Source organism: Bactrocera oleae, chromosome Y, assembly GCF_042242935.1.
Source record: "Bactrocera oleae isolate idBacOlea1 chromosome Y, idBacOlea1, whole genome shotgun sequence".
Lineage (NCBI taxonomy): Eukaryota > Metazoa > Arthropoda > Insecta > Diptera > Tephritidae > Bactrocera > Bactrocera oleae.
In genome coordinates this window covers 141,243-153,464 of record NC_091542.1, presented here as the reverse complement: position 1 = coordinate 153,464, position 12,222 = coordinate 141,243, and the positions used below count along the sequence as shown (strand labels likewise).

The following is a 12,222-nucleotide window of genomic DNA, read 5'->3' as shown; positions in this document are numbered from 1 at the left end:
CGCAATGTTGTCCATATAATTATCCTCCCGATCCGAGTTATCATTATCGATATCATCTTGCTTGAAGAAACGAAGTGAATTTAGAGAAGGCGGGTGCTCGAACCGAAAGATGTTCCGTTGCATGGTTTCGAGATATTTGTTGCAAGTAGCCTCCGAGCATCCTTCGGCTATAGCGGCCATGCCTAAGTAGGAAACACAATGTGGCAGTGGGTCCTGACCCTGCAACACGGGCAAAAAAAGTTGCAATAATGGCAGAATTGATTTCTTTGGTGACACTCTCAGTGCAAGCAGATCCATTGTTTGAATAGCCGTTGTCATCGGATTCGAGTTGTCTTCACCCAAAAAGTATTCTTCTTCATCGTCTTCGTTTTGGGGTTCAGTTGCCATCAAATTGAAAACAACTCGAATTATGGGCTCGATCAACTTTTATTTGATAATAAATTTTTTCTTAAGGCGCACCAACCAGCCAACGTAAGCCACGGCTTTAATGCGCACATCGCTATCAAATAGGGCATTACTTCCTGCCTCCAAGCAGAACTCCAACAACATTTTTATGTGATTGTTCAGCAATTTAGCATTCAAATCTGCCATACTCTCGAGAATATCAAAAGCATGAACAAATTGATCGACCTCAGGCTGCAAAGCAAATGCTTGAAAAAATTTAACAATTAACGGTATGGACTTCTGCAGCGTTTATTCAGCTGTGTTGTGACCCAATGTGAACGGCACCAAATAAGTCATACCAGTTACAATGTTGAAAACCATAAATAACCAAGCCAGCACCCTCTACGACAACCGATCGTTTTCAAAAGATCACCCAAACCTTCAAATGCAGACAACACAACAGGAACTTCTTCGTCATCATGTACAATTTGACACAATTTGGGGATCCAAATTGTAATAGCATTGGAAACGTCTTGCAAATCTTTTAGTTTGTATAGAGCCACAATTAACAATTTCAATGCGTCAATTGGCACTTTACGTATGATTTCCTGTGGATGATCGATCATCTTATAAACATTTTGATAAGATTTCGCCAAGTAAGGGATGAAAGCGACTCCGGTATACTCGGCAAATTTCTTAATTGCTAAAGTGGCCTCCTCTTTTAAAGTGAATGTTTATTTATAAGATTTATCGATAAATGCAATTTACGTATTGTTTGCCGATTGAATGTATATGTATGCAGTTTGTCTTTTTACTGTAGATTCTAGCTTTAATTGTTATTGTGCCTTTAGCTGAATTGTTGTTACGCAGTTCTGCTAATTGCTTTATTAAGCCTGAGGGGTACTGCCGGAAATTCGTTGCAAATAAATACTTCAACTTTTATTTTTTTTTTTGTGGTTGTTGTGTGCATATATAATATATATAAATGTAAGCGCATAAGTTAAGGCAATCAATAGTTTGTTAATATAAAATACATATATACACATATATATGTAAATATAGTATTATATAAGTACATATGTATATAAGTATATTCACCGGATTTGTTATTTTTTTTATATATCAATTTTTAGGAATTTTCCGTTAACGTTAACAGTATACAGGATTTACAACATACATATATAATTAATAAAAAAAATTAAAACGATACACTTTCTTTGTCTCGCCTCAAGGGGGTTTTAGGGAGAATAGATGTGTGTGTTTTTTTTGTGTGTGTTTTTGCTGCTGCATATATATTTTGTTGTTAATCTCGCGCCCGTATTTGATTATTAATGTTTTGGTTTTTATGTATATTTTTGGGATTCGCGCCGCGTTTCGATTTTTTGTTTTTTGGTTTCGCGCCCGTTTATTTTTGTGTTTAAGTATGTTTTCATTTTATGTTTTTGTTTTTTGGGACATTTAATATGTTTATCCGCTTTTCCTCTTTTATGTTATATATGTGTGTTTATGTGTTCGAACATATGTTCGGTCACTCAACTCTCAAATTCGCTTTTGGCATATGTATGTATATACTTATATATACGTACATTTATTTTCTTTATGTACACAAATAACATATATATATATATATATATTTGTATATTTCTTTATATTACACTGCACTTTTTTTTTCCAATAACTGTCACTGTACCTTTTTGGTTTTTTTTTTGTTCACTTTTTGTCACTCCACGGGTTTTTTTTTATTTGTTTTCCAATAAATGAACCTGTTATTTTTCACTATTTGTTCAGTTTTTGGCACATTATTTTTTGTTCAAGCTGTTAGTTTTTGTTCACGTTATTTAATTATTATTATTTTTTCTTTTATGTTTAAATAGTTCCGTTCACTAGGACTCGAAGGACCATAAATAACCAAGTACGAAATTAATTTTGATTTCACTCACCGCTAGTAAAATCAGTCGGTAAAAACGAAGTAATTTTGGGAAAGCGGGTGCTCGAACCGAAAGATGTTCTCTCGTAAGCGAATCGATGCTAAAAAGAAGCGTATGGGATCGTTTTGTAGTCCCTTATATATCTATTGATTGATGGCTTTATGGTAGTGTGATCGTGGCGATGTTGTATATGTGTGCGTGTTGGAGCATGGTGTAGTGATGTGGAATGTATGGGCGGTAGGCGTGGTGATGTGGATGTGAATTGATGTGGTAAATGTGGTGTGACAGTGTCTTATGATGATGGGGAATGAGTGGTCATTTAGCCATACCACCATAATAACCAAGTTCGAAATTAATTTCGATTTCACTCACCGCTAGTAAAATCAATTGATAAAAACGAAATGAATTTAGGGAAGGCGGGTGCTCAAACCGAAAGATGTTCCGGCGCATGGTTTCGAGATATTTGTTGCAAGTAGCCTCCGAGCATCCTTCGGCTATAGCGGCCATGCCTAAGTAGGCAACAGAACGTGGAAGTGGGTCCTGACCCTGCAAGGCGGGCTCCAAAAGGTGCAATAATGGCGGAGTCAATTTCTCTGGTGGCACGCTCAGTGCAAGGTCCATTGTTTGAGTAGCCCTTGTCATCGGATTCGTGTTGTCTTCACCCAAAAAGTATTCTTCATCATCGTCTTCGTTTTCGGGTTCAGTTGCCATCAAATTGAAAAACAATTCAAATTATGGGCTCGATCAACTTTCGTTTGAAAATCAGTTTTTTCTTAAGGCGAACGAACCAGCCAACGTAAGCCGCAACTTTTATGCGCATAGCGCTATCAAATAGGGCATTACTTCCTGCCTCCAAGCAGAACTCCAACAACATTTTTATGTGATTGTTCAGCAATTTAGCATTTAAATCTGCCATACTCTCGAGAATATCAAAAACATAAACGAATTGGTCGACCTCAGTCTGCACAGCAAATGCTTGAAGGGATTTACAATTAACGGTATGGACTTCTGCAACGTTTGTTCAGCTGTGTTGTGACCCAGTGTGAACGGCACCAAATAAGTCATACCAGTTACAATGTTGAAAACCATAAATAACCAAGTATATTGCCAGCACCCTCTACGATAGCCTTATCGTATTCGCTCCTCGTCAAATTGGTAAGCGACCTTGCCCTGGAGCACGTCCATTATACAAGAGAAGACAAAATCACGAAGTTCAACCGATCGTTTTCAAAAGATCACCCAAACCTTCAAGTGCAGACAACACAACAGGAACTTCTTCGGCATCATGTACAATTTGACACAATTTGGGGATCCAAATTGTAATAGCATTGGAAACGTCTTGCAAATCTTGTAGTTTGTATAGAGCCACAATTAACAATTTCAATGCGTCAATTGGCACTTTACGTATGTCTTCCTGTGGATGATCGATCATCTTATAAACATTTTGATAGGATTTCTCCAAGTAAGGGATGAAAGCGACTCCGGTATACTCGGCAAATTTCTTAATTGCTAAAATGGCCTCCTCTTTTAAAGTGAATGTTTATTTATAAGATTTATCGATAAATGCAATTTACGTATTGTTTGCCGATTGAATGTATATGTATGTAGTTTGTCTTTTTACTGTAGATTCTAGCTTTAATTGTTATTGTGCCTTTAGCTGAATTGTTGTTACGCAGTTCTGCTAATTGCTTTATTAAGCCTAAGGGGTACTGCCGGAAATTCGTTGCAAATAAATACTTGAACTTTTATTTTTTCTTTTGTGGTTGTTGTGTGCATATATAATATATATAAATGTAAGCGCATAAGTTAAGGCAATCAATAGTTTGTTAATATAAAATACATATATACACATATATATGTAAATATAGTATTATATAAGTACATATGTATATAAGTATATTCACCGGATTTGTTATTTTTTTTATATATCAATTTTTAGGAATTTTCCGTTAACGTTAACAGTATACAGGATTTACAACATACATATATAATTAATAAAAAAAATTAAAACGATACACTTTCTTTGTCTCGCCTCAAGGGGGTTTTAGGGAGAATAGATGTGTGTGTTTTTTTTGTGTGTGTTTTTGCTGCTGCATATATATTTTGTTGTTAATCTCGCGCCCGTATTTGATTATTAATGTTTTGGTTTTTATGTATATTTTTGGGATTCGCGCCGCGTTTCGATTTTTTGTTTTTTGGTTTCGCGCTCGTTTATTTTTGTGTTTAAGTATGTTTTAATTTAATGTTTTTGTTTTTTGGGACATTTAATAAGTTTATCCGCTTTTCCACTTTTATGTTATGTATGTATGTTTATGTGTTCGAACATATGTTCGGTCACTCAACTCTCAAATTCGCTTTTGGCATATGTATGTATATATGTATGTATATACTTATATATACGTACATTTATTTTCTTTATGTACACAAATAACATATATATATATATATATTTGTATATTTATTTATATTACACTGCACTTTTTTTTCCAATAACTGTCACTGTACCTTTTTGGTTTTTTTTTTGTTCACTTTTTGTCACTCCACGGGTTTTTTTTTATTTGTTTTCCAATAAATGAACCTGTTATTTTTCACTATTTGTTCAGTTTTTGGCACATTATTTTTTGTTCAAGCTGTTAGTTTTTGTTCACGTTATTTAATTATTATTATTTTTTCTTTTATGTTTAAATAGTTCCGTTCACTAGGACTCGAAGGACCATAAATAACCAAGTACGAAATTAATTTTGATTTCACTCACCGCTAGTAAAATCAGTCGGTAAAAACGAAGTAATTTTGGGAAAGCGGGTGCTCGAACCGAAAGATGTTCTCTCGTAAGCGAATCGATGCTAAAAAGAAGCGTATGGGATCGTTTTGTAGTCCCTTATATATCTATTGATTGATGGCTTTATGGTAGTGTGATCGTGGCGATGTTGTATATGTGTGCGTGTTGGAGCATGGTGTAGTGATGTGGAATGTATGGGCGGTAGGCGTGGTGATGTGGATGTGAATTGATGTGGTAAATGTGGTGTGACAGTGTCTTATGATGATGGGGAATGAGTGGTCATTTAGCCATACCACCATAATAACCAAGTTCGAAATTAATTTCGATTTCACTCACCGCTAGTAAAATCAATTGATAAAAACGAAATGAATTTAGGGAAGGCGGGTGCTCAAACCGAAAGATGTTCCGGCGCATGGTTTCGAGATATTTGTTGCAAGTAGCCTCCGAGCATCCTTCGGCTATAGCGGCCATGCCTAAGTAGGCAACAGAACGTGGAAGTGGGTCCTGACCCTGCAAGGCGGGCTCCAAAAGGTGCAATAATGGCGGAGTCAATTTCTCTGGTGGCACGCTCAGTGCAAGGTCCATTGTTTGAGTAGCCCTTGTCATCGGATTCGTGTTGTCTTCACCCAAAAAGTATTCTTCATCATCGTCTTCGTTTTCGGGTTCAGTTGCCATCAAATTGAAAAACAATTCAAATTATGGGCTCGATCAACTTTCGTTTGAAAATCAGTTTTTTCTTAAGGCGAACGAACCAGCCAACGTAAGCCGCAACTTTTATGCGCATAGCGCTATCAAATAGGGCATTACTTCCTGCCTCCAAGCAGAACTCCAACAACATTTTTATGTGATTGTTCAGCAATTTAGCATTTAAATCTGCCATACTCTCGAGAATATCAAAAACATAAACGAATTGGTCGACCTCAGTCTGCACAGCAAATGCTTGAAGGGATTTACAATTAACGGTATGGACTTCTGCAACGTTTGTTCAGCTGTGTTGTGACCCAGTGTGAACGGCACCAAATAAGTCATACCAGTTACAATGTTGAAAACCATAAATAACCAAGTATATTGCCAGCACCCTCTACGATAGCCTTATCGTATTCGCTCCTCGTCAAATTGGTAAGCGACCTTGCCCTGGAGCACGTCCATTATACAAGAGAAGACAAAATCACGAAGTTCAACCGATCGTTTTCAAAAGATCACCCAAACCTTCAAGTGCAGACAACACAACAGGAACTTCTTCGGCATCATGTACAATTTGACACAATTTGGGGATCCAAATTGTAATAGCATTGGAAACGTCTTGCAAATCTTGTAGTTTGTATAGAGCCACAATTAACAATTTCAATGCGTCAATTGGCACTTTACGTATGTCTTCCTGTGGATGATCGATCATCTTATAAACATTTTGATAGGATTTCTCCAAGTAAGGGATGAAAGCGACTCCGGTATACTCGGCAAATTTCTTAATTGCTAAAATGGCCTCCTCTTTTAAAGTGAATGTTTATTTATAAGATTTATCGATAAATGCAATTTACGTATTGTTTGCCGATTGAATGTATATGTATGTAGTTTGTCTTTTTACTGTAGATTCTAGCTTTAATTGTTATTGTGCCTTTAGCTGAATTGTTGTTACGCAGTTCTGCTAATTGCTTTATTAAGCCTAAGGGGTACTGCCGGAAATTCGTTGCAAATAAATACTTGAACTTTTATTTTTTCTTTTGTGGTTGTTGTGTGCATATATAATATATATAAATGTAAGCGCATAAGTTAAGGCAATCAATAGTTTGTTAATATAAAATACATATATACACATATATATGTAAATATAGTATTATATAAGTACATATGTATATAAGTATATTCACCGGATTTTTTATTTTTTTTATATATCAATTTTTAGGAATTTTCCGTTAACGTTAACAGTATACAGGATTTACAACATACATATATAATTAATAAAAAAAATTAAAACGATACACTTTCTTTGTCTCACCTCAAGGGGGTTTTGGGGAGAATAGATGTGTGTGTTTTTTTTGAGGATTTTGTAGTTTTCTCTTTTTGCCTTATCGCCAGCTTTTACGATGCCTGTTGTGCATCTCTCTCCCTGTGTTTTTGCTGCTGCATATATATTTTGTTGTTAATCTCGCGCCCGTATTTAGGTCAAAAAAATATTGTCGACGCAATAGCGAATATTTAGAATAGTCGACAAGTGAACCGGTTTTTTTAAAATGTTTAAAGGCTCGATTTTTCTGTTTTTCAATTTATATAACTCTTTCGAAAATCACGGACTTATACTTTTGTTTTTGTTAACAATTACTATTGGAACATACTTTTCAAATAATTTCATAATAATATTATTAAAATGAGAGACACTCAATTCAATGTCACCATTATAATTAGGCCATGTTATTGTAGAAAGTTCTATATTTAATTTTTTTAAATTAGCTTTTGCAAAGTTAAACCGACTACAGAAGCACGAAGTTTGATGATTATTATCCCGTACAATGCCTGAGATTTCGACAGATATTTCCAAAGCAGGATGATATGAGTCCTCTGGTAGAACAAGAGGATTACTCTGAATAACGGAACACTTTGCGGAGGTATCAACGTATACTAAATCTAAGCATTTACCAAATTTATTCGGAATCAAATTAATTTGGTTCAAACCCAACTCGGACATTTTTTCGAAAAACTCATTAAAACATGACCGATTGCAAATCGGCACGATATAGTCATCGAATGGTTTCCACGAAGCACACGGTAAATTGAAATCACCTAATACAATTATTGAATCTGCATTATTTGCCATCGAGGTAGCACTATTTATTAAAGAAGCATGCTGCATGTATACAGATAAGTCGGAATGGGGTGGTATATAAGATAGGGTTAAATAAATAAAGCAACTATTAACGTATACTCTAATACATTTAAATTCAAATGAGTCGGTCCCTGGAACAAGAATATTTTCAGATGGGATAGAGGAATGCACGGCAAATAGAACACCTCCACCGATTCTGTTCAGTCGATCACATCTAAAAACTTGAAATTTGCTGTTTTAAATCTCATTATCAAATATGTGAGGTTTTTAAAATGTTTCTGTAAATCCAATTATATAATATTGAAATTAAAATTGGAACTGTTTAAATACAAGTCGGTAAATTTTGTATTAAGACCTTTAACATTTTGATAATAAATGCTTAGCGAATTTTTACCAATCAGTTTTTTATATCGGTGGTTGCTTTTGCTAATTTAGCAATGTTTTCCTCAATTTGACTTCTAAGTTTAGGCTTAAATTCGCGTACAAAAGTCCCAGGTGGCCAGAATGAACTATCTAAGATCTTTTTGAATGTTTCAAGAGATACGTCTATTTTAAACGATGATATACTTCTATCATAATTGAAGTTAAATTTACGTATATTGATATCATCGATTTTTAAACGTGACGAAATGTAAGATTTAATGTCCTCCACCAAGGTATCTTTGGCAAGTCTCGAAATAAATATAGACTTTTTAGGTGGAATAACTATTAAGTTATTAACTGATGCTACTAAGTTAATAGCGGGAGCCTCTGGAATTGTGAGACACTTATTACTATTAGATAGAGCTTTTGGGGAATTGAGCTCTTTGGAAGTTGACGGCTTATCACCTTGAGGGCAAGGAGAAGAGAGATTTATTAGGTCATTGGGAGGAGACGTTCTTTTCTGAACAGAAGAACTAAGTGTTACTTCATCGGAAGGACGTTTACGCTTAGGAGCAGGTTTAGAGGATTCGTGAGAATCATTCAGGCACTTAAAAGATTTGAACAATTTTTCATAGTGCCTAAATTTTTCAGTGAGGGTTACAAGATCACGACCGATTTCGTTAAAGCCATTGCGTGTCTCCCTATAAACTTTAAATAGATCGATTTCAATAGATCTACAATTTAAACAGGACCAACGCAATCCCTTACAGTCGATAATAGAATCTAAGATTCTACCAGTCAGTCCAGCACATTTAATATGGGCAAGCCCATCACAAAGCCAGCATGAAACGTAGCGATCTGGCTCGCCTTTAATGTTACAATTGGGGAAGTTACAAGACATAATAAACCACAAGAATGAAGATCAAATTAAAGAGTAGGTAGAACAAAATTTAATAGATTAATAATAAATTAGTGTGTTAATAAAATATTAATAATAATAAATTCAATTAAGAACAATTTTTTTTTAACAAAGTTTAAAACCAAGACTATTTGAAGAAGCAATATAGCGAGCAGTTTTAGAAGCACTGTAACAAATAAAAAGCTAAACGCAACACAGCTGTGAATAAAGAAGTAGATAAGATAAACAAAGTGAGAAAATATAATAAAATAAAACAAAATGAAAGAAAGGCTGACTCGGCACCAAAAATTGGAAAGTTTAAACTTTTTAATACCGCAAAAAACAGAACATAAAATACTTATCATGAAACTGAGAGTTTAATCCCTAAAAATTTGTATTAACACGGTAATAAAAATTAGTTAAACTTCGAGAATTTTTTAAAATAAAAACACAAATGTACATAGCTAAAAGAATTGCAGCTTAAGAGCTTGAAGTGTTGCCACCTATGATATTTGATTATTAATGTTTTGGTTTTTATGTATATTTTTGGGATTCGCGCCGCGTTTCGATTTTTTGTTTTTTGGTTTCGCGCTCGTTTATTTTTGTGTTTAAGTATGTTTTAATTTAATGTTTTTGTTTTTTGGGACATTTAATATGTTTATCCGCTTTTCCTCTTTTATGTTATATATGTGTGTTTATGTGTTCGAACATATGTTCGGTCACTCAACTCTCAAATTCGCTTTTGGCATATGTATGTATATACTTATATATACGTACATTTATTTTCTTTATGTACACAAATAACATATATATATATATATTTGTATATTTCTTTATATTACACTGCACTTTTTTTCCAAGAACTGTCACTGTACCTTTTTGGTTTTTTTTTGTTCAGTTTTTGTCACTCCACGGGTTTTTTTTTATTTGTTTTCTAATAAATGAACCGGTTATATTTCACTATTTGTTCAGTTTTTGTCACATTATTTTTTGTTCACGCTGTTAGTTTTTGTTCACGTTATTTAATTATTATTATTTTTTCTTTTATGTTTAAATAGTTCCGTTCACTAGGACTCGAAGGACCATAAATAACCAAGTACGAAATTAATTTTGATTTCACCCACCGCTAGTAAAATCAGTCGGTAAAAACGAAGTAATTTTGGGAAAGCGGGTGCTCGAACCGAAAGATGTTCTCTCGTAAGCGAATCGATGCTAAAAAGAAGCGTATGGGATGCTTTTGTAGTCCCTTATATATCTATTGATTGATGGCTTTATGGTAGTGTGATCGTGGCAATGTTGTATATGTGTGCGTGTTGGTGCATGGTGTAGTGATGTGGAATGTATGGGCGGTAGGCGTGGTGATGTGGATGTGAATTGATGTGGTAAATGTGGTGTGACAGTGTCTTATGATGATGGGGAATGAGTGGTCATTTAGCCATACCACCATAATAACCAAGTTCGAAATTAATTTCGATTTCACTCACCGCTAGTAAAATCAATTGATAAAAACGAAATGAATTTAGGGAAGGCGGGTGCTCAAACCGAAAGATGTTCCGGCGCATGGTTTCGAGATATTTGTTGCAAGTAGCCTCCGAGCATCCTTCGGTTGTGGCGGCCATGCCTAAGTAGGCAACAGAACGTGGAAGTGGGTCCTGATTCTGCAAGGCGGGCTCCAAAAGGTGCAATAATGGCGGAGTCAATTTCTCTGGTGGCACGCTCAGTGCAAGGTCCATTGTTTAAGTAGCCCTTGTCATCGGATTCGTGTTGTCTTCACCCAAAAATTATTCTTCATCATCGTCTTCGTTTTCGGGTTCAGTTGCCATCAAATTGAAAAAAAATTCAAATTATGGGCTCGATCAACTTTCGTTTGAAAATCAGTTTTTTCTTTAAGCGAACGACCCAGCCAACGTAAGCCGCGACTTTTATGCGCATAGCGCTATCAAATAGGGCATTACTTGCTGCCTCCAAGAACAACTTCGACAACATTTTTATGTGATTGTTCAGCAATTTAGCATTTAAATCTGCCAACTGAATGCCATCTGAATTGGTCGACCTCAGTCTGCCCAGCAAATGCTTGAAGGGATTTCCAATTAACGGTATGGACTTCTGCAACTTTTGTTCGGCTGTTCTGTGGCCCAATGTGAACGGCACCAAAGAAGTCATATTAATTAGAATGTTGAAAATAACAGGTGTAGCCATGTTGCCAGTTGCTTCGGTGGTCACCACTGCAGCAGTGAACATTCCATTCCAATATGAAACCGATTCCATGTGCTGCAAAAATTGATCAGAGGCCGCATCAGCCAAAATAGGAAATGAAGACGAACCTAGCTCGCTTTGCTTAGGATCGGTAGAAGAGCAGTAGCTGTAGGTGAACTTTAGCACTTCGGTCATCCATGAGTCAAACTCTTTGGCTTCGCGACGCACCAAAACACCAACAAATTGAGCAATTGCTTTACGCCCAGACTTTTGCTGCTCCTGCATGAGGGCATAAAGCATACCCTGCTTAATAATTTGCTGTTGCTCAACCGGCACTTTGTTCCATTGACGCAGTTTCGCAAAATGCTTCTTAAGTAGTGCAACAGAATATTGACGCACCTGTGGCTTCATTGTCGAGACGGCAATTTCGCAAAGAGCTGGTACAGTCTCAGAACGCTTGTAGGCCTCCTGTAAATCAGCGGTGGCCTTTTTGATTACACCGTTAGCCGAAGAAAGAAAATTTGTAATAATTTGGATTATTTGCTGCATTTTGGATTCCAAAAATTTCGTTTTGTTCCCGAAGACTCTTATTCCGAGTTGCCAATTATTTGCTTATTTGGCTTTGCACCAACTGCTTTATGTTCCTTCGTTTTTTTAGACGCACTTATAACCGAACTCACACGTAATACAAAGAAATGTATCGCAATTTCTACTTTTTGCATATAATTATTTGCAAAACGTTATGTGAATTGCACCAATATTCTCCGTACTACCTCAGCTGGCAGATGATTTTCAAAGAATGATAGAATAAAAACAGCTAATAAGAAAATTAACTGAAAGCTTTTACTTGTAT

The 12,222-nt window shown here is 35.6% G+C and overlaps 1 protein-coding gene across 1 annotated transcript; it reads right to left on the bottom strand.

The window, feature by feature from the left end:
• Positions 1 to 426: 426 nt before the first annotated feature.
• LOC138858268 (uncharacterized) lies at positions 427 to 11,918 on the bottom strand. The gene is made up of 5 exons (XM_070112773.1): positions 11,129 to 11,918; positions 6,301 to 6,579; positions 3,558 to 3,836; positions 824 to 1,102; positions 427 to 650 (listed from the first exon to the last, which is right to left on the bottom strand). Exons 1-5 carry the CDS (start codon positions 11,916 to 11,918, stop codon positions 427 to 429), a joined length of 1,851 nt encoding a protein of 616 aa, XP_069968874.1.
• Between the last annotated feature and the right edge of the window lie 304 nt (positions 11,919 to 12,222).